Source organism: Takifugu rubripes, chromosome 8 (assembly GCF_901000725.2).
Source record: "Takifugu rubripes chromosome 8, fTakRub1.2, whole genome shotgun sequence".
Lineage (NCBI taxonomy): Eukaryota > Metazoa > Chordata > Actinopteri > Tetraodontiformes > Tetraodontidae > Takifugu > Takifugu rubripes.
Genome location: NC_042292.1, coordinates 16,346,341 through 16,372,387, shown reverse-complemented (window position 1 = coordinate 16,372,387; position 26,047 = coordinate 16,346,341). Strand labels below are relative to the sequence as shown.

At 45.0% G+C, this 26,047-nt stretch overlaps 4 protein-coding genes and 1 long non-coding RNA gene across 7 annotated transcripts; 3 read left to right on the top strand and 2 right to left on the bottom strand.

Moving 5' to 3' along the window:
* Positions 1-796: 796 nt before the first annotated feature.
* LOC101062620 (probable E3 ubiquitin-protein ligase ARI7) lies at positions 797-2,572 on the top strand. Its single transcript, XM_011606735.2, has 4 exons — positions 797-958; positions 1,044-1,144; positions 1,484-1,657; positions 1,728-2,572. The coding sequence occupies exons 1-4, from the start codon at positions 871-873 to the stop codon at positions 2,181-2,183; spliced, it is 819 nt and encodes a 272-aa protein (XP_011605037.1). The 5' UTR covers positions 797-870; the 3' UTR covers positions 2,184-2,572.
* A 3,909-nt stretch (positions 2,573-6,481) lies between these two features.
* Positions 6,482-18,167, top strand: ppp1r14bb (protein phosphatase 1, regulatory (inhibitor) subunit 14Bb). 2 transcript variants are annotated; one of them, XM_011606736.2, is made up of 5 exons: positions 6,694-7,064; positions 7,166-7,386; positions 15,741-15,824; positions 15,910-15,942; positions 16,029-18,167. In XM_011606736.2, the coding sequence occupies exons 2-5, from the start codon at positions 7,186-7,188 to the stop codon at positions 16,095-16,097; spliced, it is 387 nt and encodes a 128-aa protein (XP_011605038.1). In that variant the 5' UTR covers positions 6,694-7,064; positions 7,166-7,185; the 3' UTR covers positions 16,098-18,167. The 2 variants fall into 2 exon arrangements, with proteins under 2 accessions (XP_003966944.1, XP_011605038.1); XM_003966895.3 differs by having other exon boundaries at positions 6,482-7,386.
* Positions 11,959-14,039, bottom strand: LOC115250703 (uncharacterized). Its single transcript, XR_003889275.1, has 3 exons — positions 13,882-14,039; positions 12,310-12,404; positions 11,959-12,092 (listed from the first exon to the last, which is right to left on the bottom strand). It is a non-coding gene; the product is annotated as an uncharacterized lncRNA (long non-coding RNA).
* Positions 18,168-18,523: 356 nt separating the features above from the next.
* brms1 (BRMS1 transcriptional repressor and anoikis regulator) lies at positions 18,524-21,345 on the top strand. 2 transcript variants are annotated; one of them, XM_003966953.3, is made up of 10 exons: positions 18,524-18,679; positions 19,363-19,563; positions 19,638-19,728; positions 19,804-19,931; positions 20,055-20,134; positions 20,216-20,312; positions 20,462-20,551; positions 20,644-20,708; positions 20,802-20,841; positions 20,912-21,345. In XM_003966953.3, the coding sequence occupies exons 2-10, from the start codon at positions 19,365-19,367 to the stop codon at positions 20,917-20,919; spliced, it is 798 nt and encodes a 265-aa protein (XP_003967002.1). In that variant the 5' UTR covers positions 18,524-18,679; positions 19,363-19,364; the 3' UTR covers positions 20,920-21,345. The 2 variants fall into 2 exon arrangements, with proteins under 2 accessions (XP_003967002.1, XP_011605039.1); XM_011606737.2 differs by having other exon boundaries at positions 20,891-21,345.
* A 1,829-nt stretch (positions 21,346-23,174) lies between these two features.
* On the bottom strand, positions 23,175-25,896 carry tmem179ba (transmembrane protein 179Ba). The gene is made up of 6 exons (XM_011606738.2): positions 25,878-25,896; positions 25,433-25,550; positions 24,515-24,705; positions 24,192-24,329; positions 24,026-24,104; positions 23,175-23,947 (listed from the first exon to the last, which is right to left on the bottom strand). Exons 2-6 carry the CDS (start codon positions 25,526-25,528, stop codon positions 23,762-23,764), a joined length of 690 nt encoding a protein of 229 aa, XP_011605040.2. The 5' UTR covers positions 25,529-25,550; positions 25,878-25,896; the 3' UTR covers positions 23,175-23,761.
* Between the last annotated feature and the right edge of the window lie 151 nt (positions 25,897-26,047).

Here is a 26,047-nt window from a genome sequence, read left to right as displayed (position 1 = left end):
GACATGTGTTGGATTCCGTATGTGGAGAGCAGGTCAGAATCATGCTCCAGCATCTTGTCTGTGAAGATCAGCCGAATGGCTGTCTCGTCTGTACAGACACAAAAATCAACAGAACTTTCATCTCACCATAGTCAATCTTTAAAAAACAGAAGATATAAACCACAGGCAAACCTGCTGTCTCTGGAATCTTCTCTGCTATCTTTTCCCTGAGCTGTTTCACTGTCATGCTCTTCATCTGCTCTTCGGTGTTGCACAAGTCGATGGTCTTCTTCTCTCCTCTGATTCCGCACAGCACCACTTGATAGATTTTTCCCATTTCTTTGCTGTTTAACCAACTCCGTGCGTGTCGACACTCTCTACGGCTTCCCGGACAATGTTTTCATGTTTATTAGAAACAGGGGAGGAGGAGCCACCAATAGCTTTCACTTTCACTTAAGAGAAACATAAAACAATGATAATAAAAGTGTAAATGCTGCAATCCTACCTCAAAAAAGCATATTTAAAAATCTGGAAGCTGTTCTGGTAGTAGAGGAAGGTGCCAGAACACCTTCAGAGCACTGCCAAGTTACCCTTGAGCAAGGTACCGAACCCACAAATGCTCACATAGGGCCCTGGTGACTCTTCCAGGGGTGAACCCTGCCTTTGCACATATGTGCGCCCTCCCCGTGCCCCCAAAATGATAATCACAAAAACAAGCATGTTTGGGAATCACCTGCGATTACACAGAATCATGTGATTTCCTAGAAACTCCCTGGCGTGAAAGTGAAAGCAAGCTTGACTGTGTCCCGTGACTGGGAGGAGTGTTCAACTGCTGCTTTTAACCCTGCTGAGCACAGTCACGGAGCAGATCCTTGCCGGCGGAGACCCAAAATGACTTCACCAGGTCAAGATGAGAAACGTTACGACCCAAAAGACACGACGCTGAAATTTGTCAACAAGCCTGATAGTCTGGATCCGTGTGAGTGCCAGTTGGACTTGTGTCTTTTTGGTATCTTTAAAGCTTTTTCACCTAACGCTGCTGATGTGTGTGTGATGTGACGCAGTCCCAGATGACGGAGACGCGCCGCAGAGGGCGGAGATGTCGTGCGGCCACGCCGTCACCCCTGAGAGTCTCACTGCGTGGTGTCGCAGCCTGCTGGACCAGGTACTTGGTACACCTCCATGTGATTTAATCCAGCTGAAGTGTTGTGTTGCACCTCCCCAACACTGCTGTGGGGCAAATATTAAAGCTTTCATTGCAATATGGGATGTTACATGCACTGAAAGAGTGAGTAATGGACTGAAAAGTGAGGGGAGGGGCAAATCCAGCCCTGGAGAGCCGGAATCAAACCAGGTTTTCCTACAAGTAGACATTGCTTTCACCTGGGGTTCCACTTGCTTCTGTGAAGGCCTTTTCTGCTCGGTTGGACACAAAATCTGGTTAGAATCTGGCCCTCATGGACTGGATTTTTTGGCATAATGTCCCCTGTGTTTGTAATTTCAGGGCCAGTACAAGTTCAGGTGCCCTGCGTTGAAGGAAGGCACCGTGCAGAAGTGCGATGCGGTGTGGTCTTATCAGGAGGTGCGCCGCCTGGCCGTCCTCACCGTCGAGGAGATGCAGCACTTTGAGGAGACCTCGGCCCGGCTGGCCGCCCGGGAATACTGCGAGTATAAATCAGTGAGTGTCCCGTCACACTGGGTGTGTGTTCCAAAATATACAACTGTGCCTCAATTGTCCTTTCCAACAGTGTCCCGGGTGTAAAACCTACGTGGAGAGAAAAGATTTAGACAACCTCAACGTTCTGTGCCTGATCTGCAAAGCGGACAAGAAGAAACTGTTCCACTTCTGCTGGCAGTGCATGAACCCGTGGAAAGGCCCGGCCCCACGCTCGGACCACTGCGACAACCAAGGCTGCATTAACCATGATCTCCAGCTCCTCATGAACTGCACGACCACCTCCCTCCCTCAGGTGATGGGGGTCGACGCGTGTCCCTCCATACGGGTCTGCCCCACCTGTGGCCAGAAGGTGGAGCACAACAAAACGGGCTGCAAGAACATTATCTGTCCTCGCTGTCAGGTGGAGTTCTGCTTCGTGTGTCTGAAGCTCACAAAGACGTGTCTGAAGACGAGTACGCACTTCAAGCCCTGCAGCGACGGCGTGGCCCCCAGACAAACCTCCATACCAGTGTGGCACCGCGATTGAGCTAATACATCAGGTGCTGGTGCTTATGGCTCTTTGATTGGCCTATCAACTTTTCTGGCTGTAATTTGGGGTCATTTACTCATATATAGAAGTTTTATTTCAGATATTTTTGTTGACAATTCTCCCTCCTAGAACTTGGTGGTGAAACGTTTAGTTTTTTTGTGAGGCCTAATCACTGTGAGATCATTTTCAGAGTTATATAAGATTTTGTTCCTACTTCAAAGGTTCATTTGTACCCTGAACTGTTTCCATGTTGATACTTTGGGATACTCTTCTGTTCTTATTGCTGTTTTGTTCTTGATAACGGGCATAATTTGGCTTTTTGTACATTGTAAATGAGTCAATAAAGTTCCACCCTGTTCACAAGGGGTCCTGCAAACACAGGGAAATGATACTGAAACTGTAGGTGTGGGGGAACCTGGGGTGTCACAAGCTGGATCTTAAACTGTCCTTCAGCAGCACATAGTCCTGAAAAGTCTCGTCCCATCTTCTAACTTCACAATGATTATTGCCATTTCTGCACTGTTGTATTTTTCCCCTTTTAAAGGGAATTACAATCACGCTGTTGTTAGAGTTGGGTTTTACAGGACCCAAAAGCAGGCAAGAACATAACGATAAAAAGTCCAAAAATAGGTTTTATTTAACAAACTCAAAACATTCGTCCTCCTGGACTGCAGGGAAGCACTTGTCTGGTCTTCTGAGGCGCACCGAGAGCTCCAGCGCGGAACCAACACGGGAGTCAAGTCCTGCGTGTTCTCTACTTCAGCAAAGCAGTGTGGAGACCTCAAAGGAGCAGGACAACACACCTAAACACTCCAGGCGCTCCGTCCTTAAATGGGTGGCCTGATGGAGATTGCCCACAGGTGCGCCTGCCTGCAGCGCCAGATGTTGCCAATTGACTCCTCCACGCCCCCTGCAGGAAAAACCAAACACAACCCAGAACCCAGGACCCCAACATTGTGTTGATTAACTTTTAAACATGCACTCTTAATTTATCTACTGTTACTTTTATTTGCCTAAATGTTATTTTCTTTGCATCCTTGAAACATTTGTGGTCTTCTATCAGGCCTTCCAGTTGTTTTTGGTCATACTTTACCAATACACTGGACAAACGACAAATGTGTGTCTGCATAAAAATGCAACAATTAAAATGGCAGTTGGAGAATCTGGCTTCAGTTTAATTTTATTTAAAGCATGAAAATTGCACAGCTTGAGGAGACAATCTAGTCAACTGTGACAAAAAAAAATTGTAAATATTATATTTAAAAAAATACACCATAAAATTATCCTCAAACAAACCGATTATTCACATATGTTATCATCTCATTTTTAGCAATTTTCTAAAAAGTCAAAATCGACCGTCCAGTTATACATCATCAGTTATACAAATAACAGTTTAAAAAAAAGAAAAAAGAAAGTGTGTACAAAAACCCTTGGCACGTAACAAATTTATGAAAAATTTCCATTGGTCTGAACACACTGTCCACGGTATGACCTGTTGGATCGCAATACCTCTCGTATGTAGCTGCTAATCCGCAGCTACATGAAGACTTAAAGAAGAAAAATGCCAATTTCAAAATGTATTTAGCAATAGAACCAATTCGAGATACAAATATTACAGAGCTCCGGGCCAGTTCATAACCCTACAATAACAGAGTCAATTGCCAGGGCAGGAAGTCTGACAACCTAACTATCCCTTGGCCAGTCTTTTATAGAAACACATGCAAATTCTCAATGTTCATGCGATCCAATCCAGTTCCTCTGCTGGGATGACCTCATCCTCTTCTTTCCATCCCATTTGGTGTTGCTACAGTCCTTCTTCTCCATTATCTTCCCAGGTGGCCAGATCAAAGTTCCCATTCTTCATGCAAATAAGATCACCAACCCCACCCTGATGTCCCGTTTATAATGGGTGTTTAACACCCCCTGCCTGACTGGCTCCTGAGATTACAATGGAACAACAAACAACAATCCTGTGAAAGGAATGTCTCTAATCTTTGTTACATTTGCTAATGGGTCTACCATGCCTAACTTCTAAGAGAAGACAGGAACATATGGCAAAACACATACAACAAGATAAAGACAATTCTCATCAGACCACATCAAAAGATGCAGCAGCTCTGTGATTCTTCGGTGTCGGTAGCGTCGAAGCTAGACAGTTGTTCCTTACTCGCATTCCTGCCCTCTCTCTCACCCATCTCATGAGTCACCTCTCCACCTCCACGCAGACGCTGAACCACATGAACAGTCGACCCGTGTTGGATCCTATAATCCGAGAGCAGCCTGTCGTCCTCCAGTTGAATGCCGGTGTATACGAGTCTAATATCTTCCACTAAAAGGAAAATACACATTACGTTGCGTTCCAATCAGAAAACCCACACTTGAGAGCCGCATTCGATTTTAATCGGTTTAAGAAGGGACATTACCTGGGATTCCACAAATAGGGTGTGCCCTGTCCTTTAGATCTGCCACCGTCGCTGTCTCAAAAGGGTTTTTATCGTCGCTAAATGTGATCTCAAATGTTTCCCCAGATGTCTTTTTAAGAAAAACGGTCACCGCCATGTTTGAGCTCAATTTGATGGGGAAATGCGCAGTTTAAAATGGGCTGCAAGCTTACTTTCACTTTAGTTCTTAAAGGGGTCAGCCTTCCCTAATGAATGGAATGGGTTAAAAACTGCACATCTATGATTATTAAAAGGACAATCCGGCAAAAAAAGTGTACTTTTTTAATATGTCAAATTGGATAGAAGCCATTTCTCACATATAACTCTGGTCTCAACTCTGATGATATTTTATTATTATGTACTTCATCGGTCATAACGCGTTCACAAACGCGCTCTCTATTTTAACTCTCGGACTCCCCCTAGTGTCCAGATGCTACAGGTACGCGAGGTCAAGAGTTCTCTTGGACATGGATGACTGGGAACATTCCAAGCCATTTTTTATTTATTGCAAAATGTGCCAGCCGTCGGTTTTTATTATTGATTACAGGCTTACTCTGCACTGACCTCTTTCACCTGATGTTTTGTGTGACAGGTTAACATGACCAAGAAAGAAACACAACAGGTCATGAAGTGAGAGTATATTCTTTTGTATAATGCAGTCTGTGCTGCATTTGTCTGCTACAGTGGCTGCGGCAGTATTCTGACATAGATGGGGACATTCTGTGTGCGTGTGTGTGTGTGTGTGTGTGTGTGTGCTTACTCATCTGTAAGATTCAGACATATTCAATGAATAATTCAGATTTCTGAGTCTAGTTGCCATGGTTGTCTGTGAAATGTTGCAGACTGGCTTTGCTACTGACCTCTATTCGTTTTTTAAATGCATTTAACTCTGAAGAGTTTATTTTGCTTATTTAAATTGAGGTTTTTAAGTACGGGTGCGATTAATTTAGCGAAGCCTGTCGGTGAAATTGTGCACTGCAAAAATGTTAAGTAAAATATGTTATGCTGCAAAAGCAGATACTTTTATCAGTCTATATGTCAGTTTCAGGCTACATATGGGAGAACGCCTGTTTGTGCTTTTTTTTTAGTTATTGTTATTATTATTATTATTATTAAGTTATTGTGTAATATTAAAGACACGCAATCACACAAGCACTTCAGGTGTTCAGTGATATTTTAGCTGTTTTGAGCGAGCCAAAACAGCATGCAAATTCTGTTAGCACAGTTAGGTCCCAGGACAAACTGGCAATTAGTGCAGGTCTGGCAGGAATTTAAGTGTATGACTTACAGGATAATAATAGTCACATGCTATTATGTCATCGTTACAACAGCTTAATTTGAGCCCCCTGGTCTCCCATAATAAGAACGTTTCAGCTCTTGGTCCCAGTTTAATCCAGTATAACTATGTTTAGTATGTGTCACTGTCCCATTATGCGCAAGGAAAAGACCATTTTAGCACGCTGGCAGTATGCCTATATGTTTGCATTACTGTAAGATGTAAGCACATCAACAACCTGATTGTGGCTTTACCACACTTTGCAAGACATACAGTGATTTTCAATAGGTTTCAGGTCGTTTTTAACAGAATGCTATTCGCCAAAAATTAAGCTTTTATCAATAAAATACCGATTTAAAGGGTGTCGATAAAATTACATTTCAAGGCTTTTTAAATTTTATGTCTGAAAATCCAACTCTTACAAGGGCTGCAGGGAACGAAAGGCGATTGTGTTTGTGATTGTAACTAACTTTATATTAAAGTCGGTCCGTTCCAGGCTACTGTAGAAACACTGGAGAAAGTTGTGGAGGGGGCCCCACCTCTATATTCACATATAGAACTATTTCATACTCATTCCCGAATAAAAGAAAAGTGTTGACAACAAGTTTTTTGCGTTGTTATTTAGAGGAATGTATAAATATGTAGCTTACAATCGATTCCTGACATCGTGGTGTATTTCTATTGCCAAAAGCTTGTGTTAGCTTGGAGTTTGTTTTTGTTTTTTTTATCGGTGCTCGACGTGAGAAGGACAAAAGGAAACGAGGGTGGGGCTGACCCGACCCGGAGAAACCCAAGCAGCCAATGTAAAACAGGTTTCCAAAAGTTTGCCGGCAATATCAAGAAAAGCGAGATTTGTCGTTGCTGGCTTCCCTTTTTTTTCAGTTGCGTCAGATGCGCTCGAGCCTTTTTTTTCCCGGAGCGCGCGCACGCACGCAGTCCTCGTGAGGTTGGAGAGAAGACTCGTGCGGTTTTTCTTTGTACTGGAGGAAGAGTTGAGGCCGCCTTTCTGCTTTAAGCAGCAGAGTTTCCGAGCTGGAAGAGCCCTGCGCCGGTCACGCAGCCCCGTTCCACCGTTGCCGTCGGTCCCTTTTGTTTCGCGGAAGCGGCCGGACCACAGCCGGTCCCCCCCTCGTGAGCGAACCCGGATAACAAAAGCACCAGGTTCGACCGGGTCGCCGCTTCCAAGTCATTCATCATTTTTTTGCCCATTTTGGATAAGCGAAGTTTTGTTCTCCTCTCCCCCCCCCATTTCACCACCTCAGCGGGGGGATTTTGTTCGAGCATGGCGGCTGTGACGAGCCCGGAGACGAGTCCCCAACCCCGGGTGTATTTCCAAACGCCGGCCGGAACCACAGAAGAACCGGAGACACCGGTTCGGAAGCAGGGACGCGTAACCGTGAAATACGACCGCAAGGAGCTGCGGAAGAGACTGAATCTGGAGGAGTGGATTATCGACCAGCTAACAGACCTCTACGACTGCGAGGTAAAGACACTTTAACAATAACTGGCCTCCGAAACCCGATCGAATATATCGATCAGGCGGCGCCGCCGCTGAGTAATTGGCTGCGCGGTTCGAGCTGATTGAACGGCCCGTTAACTGTGGACCTCATCCGTGATGCAAAACGCTGCAAAATAGGCTGTTTTATGGAAGCCTTTGGCCCATATCTTCGTGTGTTATACAGCCTATAGAATGTGGGCCATATTCATACTGATGATGTAATGAGAATGGGGGGAGAGGAAAAATCCCGGAATCAAGTGTGAGCCTATAGGAACCAAGAATACATCGATTATTAATCAGATTAAAGCCTGGCTGATGAACTTCTGTCCTGCTTTCACAGGGAGTCTAAATGTGGCTGATGGAGCTTTATAGCCTAATGACGACCTGTTTCCTCCATTCTGATTGGCTGGAGCCGGTTTAAAGTGCACCTGTGAATTAATTTAATCCGGCATTAATCCCCTCTGTGACTGGCACTTGTGTGACAACACGTTTAGCCTCTGTTAGAAAGGTGAGATGTGGGGGGTCCAGAGCACGTGGATCAAACTTCATGGTCTATTTGTAAACAGGACATTTCCATTAAAATGTTTCTCTAAGCCCAGCTCATCACGTCGTAAACGCGATTATTGCTGGGCTGGATATGAATCCGAATCCGTGTTACTTCCAAAACAGCAGGCGGCGCTACCCATTCGGCCTGTCAAAAGTTGGGTTGGTCGGACTCTAAAAGTACACGATTCAGACGACCTCCCAGTGTAGGTTTGGGATCCGTTTTGACCTTTTTCGTCCCCGGCCTCTTATGGTCGGTCCTTTAAACACAAACATGGCAAAAAGATTCAAAGCAGAGCCAAAGATTGTGCGGTTAGCAGGAGGGGCCCCGTCGTAAATCGCCTGGGGCCCATTATGGTGAGCTCCTTGGTCGTGTGTAACCATCATTGGCGGCTAACTTTAGAGTCCCTCCTAAGCATCCACCCTCCACCTCGGTGGCGGCGGTGACACATGGTCTGTGGTTACGATGTAGCCCGGCAGCAGCTGTGGTGTAGCTGCTGGCGTCAGTGGTCGGTAAGCTCCTGTGGACTCTTCTGAGCTGGCATTGACCCACATTCTATTCCTAGCACGAGGACTACGGAAACGTAGCGGGTTTGGAGGATTCCTCTGGAGGGTCACAGGTCAGCCACATGTTGGCCATGATCAAGTGGCTCCACATTAGATGTACAAAAAAAATGTCTGGTCTAATGTGATCCTGCCTCTTCTTTGAGCATCGTCAATTAATTAAAGCGATACAGATGCCGGTGCCAGCAGAGGTGATTAAATGGCCAGCGGGGGATTGCGCATCAATATGCTCAGATTGTCTGCCAATAATGGATTAGACGTGCAGCGCAGGAGAAAAACCTGGATAAATGGCTCCTTCTGCTCTGGTTTTAAATGACCTGAAAGGTAAAAGCATTTAGGAAGGGACATTTCTCTCCCTGGGATTCATTCCTCCACTCGTTAATACGCTCCATCCACGCAAGCCTCAACGTGGCGACTCTTTATTGTCGGTCTCCTTTTCAGGAGCATTAACGACAACGTAAAACACACGTGTGGCGTTGAGAATTTTGTCGCACCCACAGCGGTTCTGCTTGTCCATTGTCCCGATCCCATCTCTTGCTGGGCTCTTAGACAACAAAGAGGTGAATTTACGCTCCGTCCGCTAGTGGCAATACATCTGTTTAGATGGTTGTGGGGGGTGGACCACGTGCTGAGAGGCAGCGGTTGCAGGGCGAGTACCGCGAGGGCCCCGTCCACCGACAAAAGACGCGGAGCACGTGGCCCTGGATTACACATCCATAAATCCAGTTTCCTGCTGCCTTCACTTCTCCCCTCGCGCCGTTTGCTCGGCTATTAATAAAATCAAGCTTCGATCAAGGAGGGATTCATTCCAAGCTGTTTTCCCGTTCTTGTTATCCTTTTAACCACATTGTCTTGGGTGCCGGTGAGCCTTTAAGGTGATTCTATGGCAACCAGGCTTTCATTGTTTTCTTCCAGCCTAATATTACAGCTTTTGTCACAGCGCGTACCCATAGCGCACAATGTTTTAGGGTTGAAGAACCTAATTATCTTAGCAACAAGCGCACTATGTATCTGATGCAGCTGCCCCCCACCCACCCCCCCGGGGCTCATGCTCACAGGTGGGAAAAGGAGCCGTCTGTAGCCACTTTGTGTAAAAATTACCAAATTTTCTCTTCTCTCGTGTCCATGGCAACAGCGCCGCCGGATCGTTATTAGTCCATAGAGATTTAAAATTCGCTCAGGTGTTCATGTTTTCTGCTTGGAAGGCGCCGAGTGGGAGCTACATGGTTAACAGTTGAGCCAGTGGGCGGACCAGTCCCCAAAGTTCAGGGTACTACGTGGCCACACACGCACACGCACACACACACACACACACACACACATGGATGCGGGGGAAAAGGAGTTTGGCAAGTAGGAATTCCATAAAATGGGGGAGGTGAAGGAAAAACCCCAAGCGGGATGGCAAGAGGAGAAGGGAAAAAGCAAGACATTATCGAAACCTAGCTGCAACGTCAGGTCGGGCTTTAAAATCGGACGATTGACTACAACTCACCTACATTTATACTGTTAATCCAAGAAAACAACAATCACAGAATCACAGTAGCAGCCAAGCTAATTAAAGACGGCCTGTGTGTTTGTGTTTGCACGTCCTTGTCGTTTACTGCACACGCACGTGCACTGAAAAGCGTGCGCGGCGGTTGCAAAAACGCACACTTACAGGTCGGAATACCAATCAGTGTGGACCAGTTTCGCTGGTTGACTACAAAGGCTGGTTGTTACACAGCGGGAGTGAAAGACTCCAGTGTGTCTTTGTAAACACCCCCTGACGCTAATTCACACACAGATGCACACAGGCGTGGACAAACACACAGTCTGCTAATAGCTAACATGTGGTTCTACGTGTCGAACGCGCAGGATCACACGGGGTGAGTCGGCATTGAAGGAGCAGCCGTCGGCCTGGTCGCCCATTGCGAAAGTGTGTGTTTGGGTTGGAGAGGGAAATCGGAAGGAGAAGAAAGAGAGGGATGTGAGTCACACGGGGAAATGTTTGTGCACACTGTCACAGGAAGTGTGTCACTAAACCGACACCACCACTTACAGTACAGTCGGACGATGCAGCTTGTGCAACCTGTGCACACGTTTATGTGCATGGTGGCGTCCAGGACTGTGCTTTCCTGCGGGCTTTCGCCCTGCTGATCAGATGACAAAGACGTTCTCGCCGCTTCCTTCCGTGTCGAACCTTTATGGTGTTGTGTTGCACTGCTAGCTAATCCCGATGAGCTTGTCATTCCATCCGCCGTCGCGCCAGGTTAGTCTCGGAGTCGCGCGTGAAGACAAAAGTTCACATGCACCGGCGAAGGCCGCGCACCGTTGGCATATCTGGTAACAGGCAGGAACTTGCTTCATGCTAGCAAAGTCAAGAAGCTTTTATCTTGCTCCTCCACAGAGATAATTATTCAGATTTATTGACGCCGCCATTTCACTGTCCTTACTCCAGCGTTGTAACTAATGGATTTTAGTTAGCTGTGTCTGTTTGCGGCGGCGGCTTCGAATCGCCAGGTTTGTTTTGGCAAATTAGCATTTGTCTCAGCAGGTGATTACACACGTGGGTGAGGAGTCATCGGTCTCTCATCCTTCCTTCCTGGTTATTCATGCGTACCCTCGTAATGCTGAAACAAAGACGATAAACACATTAACACGCTAAGCTAATGCGGCGCACTGAATTTGTGCTTTACGGTCTAGAGGGATTATCTTTTTAATCTACTTATTAGCGCCATAAAAGCCGTCGAACACAACTTTAATCCCTTCCCTGGACAAACTTCAAAGGAGAGCTAATCAATAGACGGGTGGCTGAAAGTTCACCGATGAGGAAACTGACAACATCTCAATGTCTATTGTCTAATATGGTGGTGATTTTAACACACTAGAGCCACACACTGGTCTTACTGTGTTATTACATATTTGCTGCACATGCTGTGCTCGTAATAATCTTTTTATAGTCTTAATTCCTGGAGCCTCTTTGGATGTGTTGGCGGTGCCTGCCAAATGTAACCGATAATCTGTTTTAATCCATGTTTGTGTGCATTCTTTTTTTAATCTGCACATAATCTGCTTTTTGTAGTTTGGCCCAACTGCAGCATTAACGGCTCCGGTTTACATCGAGAAAGATCTTTTATTTGATGCATTCCTGCCTGAGTTTCTAAGAGAACGGAGAGGTCGGCAAAGACGAGGCAGGAGCCAATCTCCAGCAGCTGTCTTCTGGGTGCTGGTTGTGACCCCTAGGGGAAAGGCAGAGTGATTTCCCAAAAAGGGGCCACGGCAGACGTTTCCGGTCAACAGGGAGACTGCGGGAACGTTCAGTCAGACCAGACAAGCCGATGTAGGAATCGTTCATCCCTCCAACACTTGCCACGTTAAATCCAGCACGGACCTCAAAGATCAGTTTAACACAGTGTCTCTGGCATTAATGCGTGCTCTTTATCTGATGGCAATATTCCTATTGGACCGTTTGGGAACGACACTTTTCTGGTCTGTGGGATTTATTAATGTCTGGCCGTGCAGAGAGGCTGGTTCTTTGTTTCCGATCCGATTCAAAACAGGACATCATACTCTTCCTGGGAGGAAGCTCATCTGTCTGATTAGACCTGCAATACACACACACACACAGGCACACACAATCAGAAAAGTAGCGGAAAAAGCACAGCCACACGCGTCTACATAATCTGAATTAAGCATATTGCCTTGTAGTGATTAGGGGTTGGTTTCATTTGTGCTTGTGTGTGTGTGTGTGTGTATGTAGTTGGACATATTTACTTTATTTAAATCCTTAAATTACCATTCAGATTAGCCATGCGGACAAACCTGTATTGCTGATGTGGAGTGATTATCATTAACTGTCACCCTGGAGAGGTTTTTCAGAGCTTATTTGCGTCCGCCGCAGCCATTTGTGAGCCCCTCTAGAAGGACGACAAGGAGGGAAATTTGGTTATTGAAATAGCTGCAGATCGCTGATAAGCCCCCGAGGGAGGGAGGGGGGGAGGAGATGGAGGGAAGATGGAAAGCAACAGGAGACACGTGATGGGATGCTCCTCGATCGCCGCGGCGTCTTCGCTGACCCTATTTTCAACGCGGTGCGCTGCAATTGTTGGTGCAGTTGGTGACAGTTTACACCAGGGAACCGGATCAGCTGAAGCTGTTTGTGCTTCGCTTTACTCCAAAACGTCTCTGGAGTATTTTTGTAGCTTAAAGAGTCTGTTGTTCTGCCTTTATTGCATAAGTGATCCGCCTCCGGCGCCCGCACCTTTGTGCTTATCAGCTTATCTCGTGAGCTGTGGTTACCTTGAAGCCTTTCATCGAGTCCTCGGCAATAATAAGAAACGCCTTGACACGGATACTGCAGGTGATAAGCTCTCGCTCTGTTCGGGAGAGGATAGTTGGACAGGTTATAGTGGGAAGGAGGGGATAAAGGGATGGGTTACAGTAGCTGTTGCGTTGTGTTCTAAAAAAATTCCACACAAATTCCACGCAATCCAATTTTTGTTGGCTGTCATGTCGCTGACGGTCAGGTGACAACACATTCTCTTTTCATTCAGAGCACTCTGTTCTTTCTGCCGAGCCTTTAAACTGGCCTCCGGCCAAGCTATTTCATTATCTCTCCACCGAATGCTTCCTGCTATCTGTTTATTGATGCCGAGTCCGCTGTTCTCGCTCTTTTAATCAACTGCATCAGCCTTTTATTTCAGAAATGCACGCCAGCGCTAAAATACTTGCGACACACCTCAACCGGTTTAGGGGGAACTGGTTTCGATGGAGCACACTGGAGAGTGTGTGTGTGTGTGTGTGTGTGTGGGGGGGGGGGTGTCCAGGTAAAATGTACAGAAATCTCAGCAAATGGCGAGATTGTTTCGCACCACGCGGCGGGCTGGCGGGCTTCCTGCTTCCTGGTGGCTCCAGCCATCACTCTCCCAACACTCAGAAAGGCCTATTTTTATCCTCCCCGGGAAAGCAAAAGTGGCAATTTATCACCCATCGTCATGGTGGCGGGGTGTTATCACCCAGGGACGAGCTGTGTAATCCTTGTAGGTGGCCTCCGTGACCTACTTATACATGTAAGTTCCCCACGCATCTGTTTGAAAGGGTTCAACTCTTCTCTCTGACAACAAAGATGGAGACGGATGTGTCCCCGGAGGAGCTCCGACTTCGCTTCATTGCTCTTTCTCCTCTTACAGTAGCAATGGTGAGCTTTTTGATATTATGAGGGCTGCTGACCTACTTGTGTGTGTGTGTGTGTGTGTGTCTGTCTCATGGTTTCCGTGTAGCTGGCATCCGAACTGTTCAAGCCTCTAGCAGCAACACGGAGTAATGCTAACACACACACACACACACACACACACACTGTCACATCTCGTTGTCCTCCGTTCTGCTGGCACTCACCAGACCGTCCTGTCTGTCGCCCTCTCCTCACCACGCAGGCGTGTGAATCATACTCGCAAGCCTGTCGGAAAGGATGTAATTAAATGTGGTTACTTTTTTTTTTAATATCGTCCGTTGACTTTTTTTAATCACGTAAATGACGTCCGAAATGTAATTCAGCTGTTTTTTTTTGTGTTGGAGGGCAGCAGCTGAGGAGGTTCAGGTCATCCCTCCTGGATGTTTTCTGCCATAGAGACATAACTTACTGGAGGGGGTGGATTGAATATCAGGGGAAAAGAATGGGGGGGTCGGTGGTTGGAAGCCTGCCGGCGCTGCAACTGAACCCTCAAGAAGATGAGCGGGGGGATGTAAAAATGATGGAGAAGTAACACAAAAAGATATTTGGTGGTGTGATGTTGCTAGAAGTGAAAGATCATTTACACACACACACACACACACCCCTCTGGCTCCAGACTGAAGTCAGTCTGGAAGTTGTTCTTCCCTCATGATTCCTCCCTTTGTGTCTCTGCTCTCAGGCCTATCTTCCGGCTTATTTTCCCCAATTTCTTTATCTCTCCACAGCTGCTCGCTCTCCTTGCTGTGCTTTACAACCTCTCCCTTCCTGCCTGTGCAGGCCCCTACCCTCATATTTAAAAGTGTGTCTTTGAAAGTGTTCCCCGGTGCGGCATTTTGTCCAGGAGAATAGGAGAAACCTTTTAAAAGTGTTGTTGTGTTTGTATGCTCGCGCATTTACTGCTGACAGTAAGTCCGTGTGACTCTCTCACACACACAGGCTGTCCTGCACTGAAATAAATCACACACACACACGCACAAAGACACACTTTTGCAGCTCCTGTATCCATGTCATTCCGCAGGAATCTCCCCCACTCTTGTCCTCTTCTTCCTCCCCCTCGGTTAGAGTTGCCCACACCAGCTGTCTCTGCACCTGCCCGAGTGCCTCTTACCACACACACACACGCACGCCCGTACGCATGCACGCACACGCGGAAAGGCAGCAGACAAGCACCCCAGGATGTGAGCGCACAGCCGTGGATGGGGGTGTATTTCATCACCGCCGTCATGTATGTTACACACACAGATTAAAGAATTATGAGTAGGGGTGTCACAGTGAAGCCTGAGCCAGATGAAAACTGTGTGTGTGCGCGCGCGTGCGCGCGTGTGTGTGTGTGTGTGTGTTGCCAGCGGTGAGCAGCTTTGATAGCACACACTGGGCCAGTGTGTTCCTGAAAAAGGAACACACTTTTTTTTTTTTTTTTTTGCAGAGCAGCAGATTAATGTGATTGGCCCGAGGGACGTGGTGTGTTAAGGAAGTGGAAAAGATGAAGTTAAACTGCTTGGTTTTATTTATACGATAAGCCTTAATCTCTGGGCCACTGCGCTGTTAAAGCTAATATGAGCTTATCTGAAATGGGCAATGATTGCCTCGCTGAAATTAAAACGACGGCTAAGATCCTTTGTGTTTTTATTGTCGGTAAAAGGTTAAATTGAGACTTTTGAACAGTTGAATTATGCAAAAATGGCGAGCTGCTAACGTAAGAAACAAAACACGGGCTTTTTCATCCATTTTGATTTGATTAGTAACCATAATTATCTGTTGCCTGAGGGGGTTGTCTCTATTCATTCAACAAAAGCACAAAAAATCTTCCATGAAAGACATTTTTTGGTCTCTAAATGTTGCTTGGAAGTTTCCTATTGTTTGCTTCTTTTCCTCCTGCTTATTATGGGTCACAAGAGTAGGTGTGATAGAACGGTGCTGCCCCCTAGTGTTCAGAGCTGGTAGACGGGACGATGAGGGTTTTCTTTCCATGTTTCTAAAGAGAGAGGGCATTTATCCTACTTTCTTCCCTGTGCTCCTGTAGGAGGAGGCCATCCCGGAGCTGGAGATCGACGTGGACGAGCTGTTGGACATGCCGAGTGACGTAGAGCGGGCAGCCAGGGTCAAGGTGGGTATCAAATGAGAAACAGATATATGACAACATAAACCAGAACACAAAAGAAACATCATTTATTTTCTTAATTCCTCTGCAGGATTTACTGGTTGACTGTTTTAAACCCACTGAGGTGAGTCGCCTCTTTATCCATCCGACTGTGCGTTTCCGGTTTAAACGTCTCTGAATCCCACTCTTTCCCTTCTCGTCCCGCTGTAGGACTTTGTCTCAGAGCTGTTGGACAAGATCCGAGGGATGCAGAAGCTCTCCACCCCTCAGAAGAAATGACGGCGCCGGCGTCCCCCCGTCAGCCCCCTCCGCCTCGGCCCAGCCCTCACCCTCTCGTCTTCCTACCGCTCTCTCTGTTCTTTTCTTCCACCTGATGACCTCCTTTCCTTGTGTCCCTTAAACCACTCATCTCTGGGTCGTTGTTGTGAACGATCCAGCTGGTTTCGTAGTTCAGCACGAGGGCGGTTTTTAATACTTTTGTCGGGGAGGGGTGAGTCCAATCTTTTGACTTTATCTCACCCCCTGTAATCTAAAGTATTTGCTATGTTGGTGCGTTTAGACAGGCCGTTATTTTTGGCTGTAGGTGTAACTTTTGAAAAATCTGCACTGTGTTATTTGGGGAAGAAAAACGGACCACGGAGAATGATGTACGGTCTATCTTTAGCCTAACGTAGAGGAAAATGTGAGCCCTGGTCGGCTGTTGTGGTCGTGAGGTGGGAATAGTTTCTCTAGAGCGGGAATAGCAGTTGTTGAAGTAGAGCTAAATCAGTTTTTCTGTCCTCAGATGCGTGCAAACGGAGCCTTCGCGTTCACGCGTACCTCCGTGTGACGCTAAATGCTGCGTGTGTACGTTGCTGTACATCAGCGTCTACAAGGAGGTTGTTTATTGGGTTTGTATGTTCGGATTGGTATGACGGCTTAGAGTTTTAGCATAGGACTGGATCCTGTTTTCTCTTTTTCTGATGCATTTTCTTAGACATACACACACTTAAACACGCTTACAGTCCAACAGGGGACCTAGAACAAAGTTGCCTTGTTTTTTTCAACCCTCCCATTTTCTTTTCTCTCTTTCATCCTGATCAATTTGATTCTTTATTTCTGTTTTTACTCACCCACTTCAGCGTGCGGACACACTGACGAGACGTCCCAATGGGAGGGGAGGCGAGCCGTCCAAATGCATCGGCCCCTCTTTTATTCCTCTTCCTCCTGGTCGCGCACGTGCGCAGGCCACCCTCGGGTGGCAGGCGTGCAATGGAAGTGCATTTGCAAACACAGCTGCCTTTCAAACAGATGTTTGCACGCACAGGCACACGCACGCTTACGCAGCGGTCAAAAGCAAGCCAATAATGAGCCATCTTTTTCTGACGTCGAGCCAATCAGATCAGAGGTTGACCGTCGGCCAAGGGGTGGTTCTGCGTCTGTGGCCATTTTCTCACACCTGCAGCGGCACACAAACACTTTTTAATCTTGGCTCCTGTCGTTTCTTCCTCCCACCCACTCTCATCCTACTGCCCTGCCTCCTCACACTATCAATCATCATTATCCCTTTATTCCCCTCTTTTTTTGATAAACTGATGTTGCCTTAGGTATTATTTAAGTGTACACAAACCAAATAAATGGAAGACATTCAATTTTAAGAGGCAAACTGCTTAAAAAATGTGTTACTGAACAGAACTGCAGCTTTGGAGGATTTTTGTTCTTCTGCCTCTGTTTTGCTTTTTTTAAGATGATATGTTCTTTTTTTGTTTTTAGAAGTGTGTTTAATACTTAGGCCTTGATACAGTGAATTTTGTTTAGATGAAACAATGTTTATTATACTTACCATTTGAATACTGGTCAGTTTTTATTGTGATCACGACAGTTCTTGATACCAGACCTTGGATTAATATGTGATTGAGCAAAAATCCATTCAGATAAATGTTGCGTGTTTGCTGTTGCCTTCCTGGTGCGATTTCCAAATCTAGCAAGTTTTTGGTGATTCTCCGATCAGTCAGATCATTTAGAAAAGCTTGATTGGTTGCTGAATTTGAATGGAGTTTCCTTATTTTTAATAGAAAAACCAACAAATCCAGATTTGGATCATACCTTCGTAGACTGTTAATGAGAAGTCTGTTTTTTTTTACTGTTAAAAATAACAAAAAATACATAAAAAATAAATAAATATATATTTACTGATTAGTATCATCGAGTTGGAACACACGAGCTAAAACACAGATTGGATGAGTAGAGAATCTTTTTTGGACATTGAATAAATCAAACCAACCAAATGTAGCAATATCAACAACAGGTCTTGTTTTTGCCCAATTTTGTTACACTTTTATGCAACTTTAATAAAAATATTGAAATGTATGCTGTATTGCTCTGTGTGTTTGTTTTTGTGATTAATGTGTTTCTAGGGGCAAATGTGTCAAAAGATTTTTAAAAACAGACACAGGCACATACTTTATATTGAATTCTTACAGTGAGTTTAAAGTAACCACAATTCTAAATATTGCATTTTCAACGTAGATATACGTTAATTTTGAGTATATTTTTATTAGAAGAGACTTTAGCAGTGCCGACAATTATTTCCCTTTCCACTGGAGACGAATATAACTTCAGCAAATGTAATGAGCTATTCAGGGCTGTGCTGGATTATGATTGGCTCATTAAATAAGCTTTGGCCTGTGATTGGCTGATTAACGCGTGCTGTGATTGGACACGCCAAACCCACAGGTCTTCGTTGATTGGTTGGCTGGTCGGGCTTCGGGAGTCCGGCAAAACTATCGAAGGGAAGCTGAAAAGACGAGGAAGTACTTTATTACAAAGAAAATGGAAATATAAGAAAACGTTGTCTGCCAGGATCGGAACGGTGGAAGACGGTGAGCAAATTCCAACCGCTGACTTGTCCGGATAAGAGACTTTTATTCAGGTTTAACAAATCAGCTGCATCGTCCTCCTCCATGGATGGATAACGTTACTCGTTAGTTAATCCGCGAGCACTTGGGTCACTCTGAAAAGCTTAAAGCCAGACACTTCATGACATTTAAAGCTATTAAATTTGCAGTGCACTATACCAAACGATAGAATACACTACATTAGCATCAGTTAATCATCTTCAAGAGTGAGGAGCGAGTGTGCGGTTTTAGTTGTTAGCTAGTGGTGCACTTGACTTCCTTTACCACTTTATCAAACTGTATATATGATGGTAAATATGTCTTGGGTTGCTTCTCCTAACTTTTGGATAAATGGATCGATAAAACAAGGAGCACAGACTCGATTTGACCCTTTATTTTTTTGATAAAACGCCGCCAATCAGCATACAACATTTTTTTGAATGACATCACTGAAGCGGACCGTAGCTAAGCGGATGTCAACTTTAGTGACTTCCGGCCACTCAATGAAATAAAAGGCGATGTTCGCGTTAACACTGGGTGGATTTATTTAAAATCTGTTTTGATACTTGGTATGATCTCCGGCACTGTTGATAAAATTAGTCTGTGTTTCAGACGTATTGAGAAAGTGGTGTTAATGCAAGATTTAAATAATTTGCATGTGTCTCCAGTCATGCCTGTTCAGCCTTCTGTGGAGGAGGCAGAAGAGGAAATGGAGGCAGGCAAAGAGTCACAACTTCCTGAGACCAACGGAGAGCTGGAGCACCAGGGGGAGAGGGAAAGAGGAGGAGAAGAAACCATGGAAGAGAGTACAGAAGACAGGGAGAGTGACTTGGATGAGAGTGAGGAGCAGGAAGAAGAGGAGAGTTCAGGTAAGTCTGCAAAGCCTTTGTTCCGTTAATTTTCAGTGTTTAACGTAATATTTGCCATTTTATCCTCTGTGAAGACATGGATGATGAGGACTGTGAGCGAAGGAGAGGAGAATGCCTCGACGAGATGCTGGAGCTGGAAAAACAGTTTCAGGCCCTTAAAGAAAAGTAAGCCATCACAGTCAAATTTGGAGAAATAACTGTGCTCTGGGAGCGAAGGCTGAACGTGTCCTGGGCTTGTAGGTTGTTTAGTGAGCGGCTGAACCAGGTGAAAGTGAAACTGGAAGAGGTGCTCGCGGGCCAGGCCCGAGAATACAGAGACCCACTGGCGGCGCTGCAGAACAGCATGCAGGCACGGACACGAGTGGCTGGTACGGGATTGGTCAGTTGTCTTGCAGGGCAAACAAGTTTGACCAACACTTTTTGTGATTTTTAGTGTAAAATATGTCAGCTGCTCTGATGTCATTTTCTCCATCTCTGATGTGTGTCTGTAGGGGTGCACAGAGAGCTGTGTCTGCAGGTTATCCACCACAAGCGCGAATGTGAACTTCAGGGAGCAAAGCAGCACCTTGAGGTACCACGCACACAAACACGCACACGCTATGCCCTGTACAGTCAGTCTTAAAGTGCTGTGAAATGTCCACATGTGTTGTAGAATGAGCAGTCTTTGCTGTTTGACACCATGAAAACAGAACTGCAGGAGAAAATCAGAAGACTGGAGGAAGACAGACAGAATATAGACTTCAACTCGGGTACAAATGAGCATCAGGCTCAACAATGTATTATTATTATATAATTTTTGTAGAATTTGTGAATGTAAGGCAACTGAAGTGTATTATTGGCTTTTTGAAGTCGTTTCACACTTAAAGCACAAGACTGGTTCTATGTCCTGTTTTCTCAGAGTGGAGTGACGATACCAGAGATGACAGATGCAAGAGGAAGAGCCTGTTTGGTCAGTCAGAGAGGAAGAAGAAGGTTACCCTAGTTTCAGGTATACCTGTTGATTTTTTTTCAAGTGAATCTTGCGTTTCTTTCGACAAGTACCGGTAGTTTGCTTATCATGGACGATAACTTCTGTCACAGGGCCGTTCATCGTTTACATGCTGAGAGACATCGACATCCTTGAAGATTGGACAGCCATCAAGAAGGTTGGAAATGAGTAATAGTGTTTTTTTAGGGGGGTCCTTTTATTGTCTTTAGTGGAAAAATGCTTCACGTTCCTCTATATTTGCATGTTTCAGGCCAAAACGGCGCTGACACCACTAAAAAAGAAGGCTGAAAGTGAGTTTCTGCATACATACCTTTACAGATGGTTTAAATGTCCTCTTAGATGGTGCGTTTTGTCTTGCAGAGTGGTGATAGTGGGAGCATCTGAAAGACACCAGTGTTGGAAGATAAAACATTCCTCAGCCAGTTAACTCCCAGACTGTTATTATTATTTTTATTTAAAACCAATTCCTAATGACTGTATTTATAGAATGATTTGTTATAATTAAATTTTAACCTTTTGTGACACAAAAGGCTGTGTGTGTGTGTGTCCTTGGTAACTGTCATGTGATGTTGTATTTTTTGTAGATTTGTTTTTTTTTGTCTTTAAATTCTTTTCATAACATGATGTGTCATGACTTTACATGATGTGTAAGTGATAAGTATTTTGATTTTGAGAGCTTTTATTATAAATATTCCTTATTTATAAGGGTTGGATATGTTACGTCATTCTGATGAGGGCACTTGCATGCTGGGGACGGACAATCTTTTTTTTTTTTTTAATTTTAACGTTAAAAGTGAAAAAGGTGTGTGTAGAGACACTGAATAACCTCCCTTGAACGAACCTGCGATTTTGAGATGTTACGACTTCATAAAGGCTGTATATAGCCTATAAATATATATTTATTATTTTTGTTTGACGAGAACAAGCTAATTTGTTAGCTTCCTTATGTTAGCCCTTTCAGTTTTTTTCGGCTGCTGTCGTCATGGCAAAAATTGCCATTTTTTTCCGGTGAGTAAAGCTCGTCTTTTCTCAAAGCATTAAATATACATAAAAGCTTTCTAAATACAAAAGTGGACCGCATATTTTATTAAAAGATACGTCTCCTAGCAACTAACTTTATTCAGCTAAACCTGGTATTTCGCCGTGAGGCGTTCAAGTGCCTTAAAATAATAAACACATTTCACATCAAACTATTTCGTTGATAACCTCATTTTATTTTATAAGTGTACTTGAAGCATGAATGTGTTAATTAGTTAAATAGTATTTCTGTATGGTGAAGAATGTTAATATTTTGGTGCATTTGATTGATAGAAAACAAGACTTAAATCTTGATTTAATATTTTCTTTATTATACAGTATCATTTTGTGGTCTATACAGGTTCAAACCAGCTTCCCATGACTATTTTAAAGTTTGGCTTCTGGTGGCATCTTATTCCTTCCCTCTTCCTTCCTCCTCATCATTACGACCTCTAAAGTGCATGAAATCAAAAGCCCATTTCTCTCGTTTCCTCACAGCTGCTTGCTGAGTTTGCGCGCCTGCCTTTCCCTGGCCTCAAACGCAGCTTTGGTATCCAGCAGCTCATCCAGCTGCCGGCGAATGCGGACCATATCCAGCTGGGAGGCCTCGCACTGCTCCCTCAGGGCGGCCGACTCCACCCTCAGCTGAGTGGCGGCGGCGGAAAGCTGCTCGCTTCGCTCGCGACACTGCACCTGCATCCTCCTGGCATCGTTTAGGAGGGATTCCACGCTTACTGCCACCGATTCCCACTGATCCTGAGACATGTTCTGGACAGAGGGCAAAGGTCACGTAAGCTGCCAGACAGTGGGCTGAGATTTGATCAGGCGGCTTAAAAAGTGCAAATATGTTTTAGCTGTAGTGAGTTTAGTGACTTGAAACATCGGATCTTATAAGTCAACGCCAAAAGGAAGGGCTGAGAGCTCAACAGGTCTAAAACAGAATCTTTAACCTTTGTGGGTGAAGTAAAGAGGCTTAACCTGCCTTATCCAGCCCACTATCTCCACTGCTCTTCTCTAACACTTCTTTCAAATACACTGGCAGTTTTCATTCTGCTCTTTCATTTCCTAGTTGACCGTTTTCATCGATTCTTCCACCCCGTCAGCCTTTGATGTTGGGCAATTCTGGTTTCATTTGAGCTATCAAGTAATATTTTTCATTGGCCATTAAAATTCACCCATGTAGAGTAAGTGACAAAGTAAATATACGTTCTATAAAAGCATTTTTTTTCCCGTCCACTCACGAAAGGTCAGATTATTGTCTTTAGAGCCACAGATTTGTCCTACCGTGGACCTCAGAGACAGATTGATCACCAGCCTCGTGGTTGTCCTCTGAGACTCGTCGTCAGTGTCCTCCAGTGCGCTTTGTCCTTTGGTTTTACACACTCTGAACAAGGAAAGCCCTAACTCCAGAATTCCTGCTTCGGTGTGGATGTCAGAAGGGGAATTTCCTTTTTATTCCACTCTGCCCCGTCTCATCTCTCCTCCTCTTCTTCCCGAGGTCAGGTAATCCACAGAGATTAGACAGTTAAGAGAAAGCGGCTAATCACAGGCTCAACTCTGGAGAAAACAACGAACCGCCACTAGATGGAGGCAAATGCTCAACGTCCAAGGGAATTATTTATGTTTTATTGGGTAGAAAATAGGAGCGTTCCAAGAAAAAAATACCCTCATACCAAAAAAATGATCAGTTGCAGGAAGAAAAATGGCGATTCAGGGTTTTTACAATTGTCTGAAATCCATTTAATATACATCTCACATACTGTAAAGTACACACAGATGTAAATGTACATTATGTGTCATTTCCTCCTTTGCATTTTTAATTTATTACTCAAGCATTATTTACAGTATTTTTTTTTCAACCTTAAACATTTAAAGATACATTAAGGACGACACTATTAATGGCAACTGTGTTCTTAAGGCCCGGAGAGATGGACGACAGGGACAGATAACTGGAAAAGTGTCTTATAAAGCTTTGGAAAATGCTTGTGAGATTAGAAAAAGTACGTTAGAAAAAAAAAAACTTAAACGCCAATGCACTTTGTGTTCCAGACGTCAGACATTTACAGTGGTGAGTGACCACGTGTGTGGAAAGGAGCAATTCAATCGTTGCCCGGACAGATTTCCTCTCATACGTCATCTCAGACACATTATTCAACGTATATTTGAAATCCGCTTCTGTCTCGCAGGACTGCATCACTGCGGCCTTGCATGACGGTTGACGAATGGCTCCGTCTCCTCAGCCGTCCCATGTGTTTCCCCGAAAAGCGCTCCGGCCGGCCCGGCGAACCCCCCGGCCTTTGAGGCGGAGCTCCGGTGCCTATGGAAGACCGCCAGGGCTCCGATGATGAGCCAGAAGAAGAAGTTGACCCACACCGCCGTCTGAAAGGGGGAGCAGAGGCGCGTGAAAGACAGAGGACGTCTACGTCCATGTCAATCAAATCGAAGGAGTCCGTTTACCTCGGCTTTGAGCAGTCTGTTGTAGAACCTTTCTCCTTTAAGTGGACTGGACCAGGATTTAGTCTGTGCCTCCTCGCAGCTTTGACAAAAAGAGAAACGGGCTTTAAATCACTAATTTTTTTATTTTTTTTAGAAAAATACAGTTTTTAATGACGTATTGGTGCACCTAGTGATGTTGGGAACGGTGCTGGTGACAGAGCTGCAGAGGGAGTCCCGTCCGATCTTCAGCATGCAGCCCGTGATGAGGAGGAAGAAGAGGAAGGCGCCGCACAAACCTATGATCACGCTCATCCATATGCGCTCCCTGCAGATAGGTGAGACGCAACACCTTTATTTTGAAAGGATACACTGCCCTTTGGGTTTTTCTACGCCTTTCATTCCAAGTTACCACACCAGTTTCATGAGTCACCTGCTGCTGTCCAGGTGTACGTGACACTGTTTTATTCTTAGCAATCTTGGCAAAGACAGATGTGGCACCGCTCCAGTTACCTGGACATGTCCCCGTCGATGCAGAAGGCGTACAGCCAGTAGAGCGTCAGCGAGAAGCACACCACCGCCACGATGACCGAGATGGCCGAGATGAAGTAACACAGGGACGGAGAGGTGGCCGACTGGACCCCGATGAGGTTAGCACTGTAGTTGACATGTCCGTACAAGATGCACCTTCCTCCAAAGTTACCCTGATGAGGGTAACAGTTCATTAAACTGCTCTACTTAGGTTTGGTACCATTTTAGTCAGGTCTTTTGCCAAGTGCCCCCACAACCCCATCAAAACTGCATGATAACGTCGACACACATTGGTAATTAGGCACGAGGACTAGCTGGTCACATGAGGAGAAAAGAATATGCTGAACACATGACTACTCTTATCCGCGGCACAAACACGCAGCATTATTTTATTACTAGTATCATCATTCAAAGATTAAACTAACCCGGTCTAAATGTGTCATTTCTGACGCCGCTGTTTAAAGAAGAACAAAATCAACCCGCGCGCCTCATTAATTTAATTACGTCATGGTAACGCGGACGCGCGAGCGACATAAACAGGAAATCAAAGTGAAAGAAAGTTTATTTGCACAACCGTCACACGGGAAAGTTTATTTGCTTTATCAAGATTTCATAGTAAAGTTTACGGTGATAGTTCGCTGCGCACAAGAGTAAATCAGTCGTCAAACCCTCCCTTTCAACTAAAATAAACGAATTAAATACACTTAATGGACTTAACGTTAAAGCAAATGCAATCGAGTGACTGGTTTCTACCCTCTGGAGGTATTTTACTCGTGTCTCTTTCACGGCGAACCTAAAGTTTTCATAACTTTTACACATTGCGGGAAAGGCGCGTATACGCGGAAGAGGCCGTGATTAGAACGTTATCTGGTTAGATGCCGTGTTGTGGGTTAATGTCACCTGGAGTATGGTGATGGAGGCGGCGGTGACGATCCCACAGCAGAAACAGCCGGCATACAGACTCAGCTCCAGCACCAGCAGCGCCGTCAACGCCATCGTCCCCCAGCACGGCTCCCGTCTGCGGGAAGAAGCCCGGCATGAAGCCCGTCACAATAAAATGCAGCGCTTCCGGTACACCGTTTCAAATTAAAACCTCCAGAAGAGTCAGCCTCGGAAAAAAATATTTATCCAAGATCCTATTTGATTCACTACTTTCTTCCAAAGTGATTTCTTTCTTTCATGCCAAATCTTATAAATGTTTTGCCATTTTAAATTCATTCATATTGAGAAACATAATATAGACTACATATAGTTTAGTCAGAATAATTGCTATTTACAGAAATAAATCCACGTTACTAAAATTGAGTAATGCAGTATTTCGACTGAGATAAAGCCCCTGCCTCACCTATCTCTTCTCCAGAAAGTGCTACTTTCCTGGCCAAGCCATGTATATAACAGCCTCCCTCTCTTTTGTACTGTCATCCAACCATCTGGCAACCAATAAATTACAATATCCGCTTATAAATGTGGAAAAAATTGCTCATTTATCACGGTAATTGATGGAAGAACCTAAAC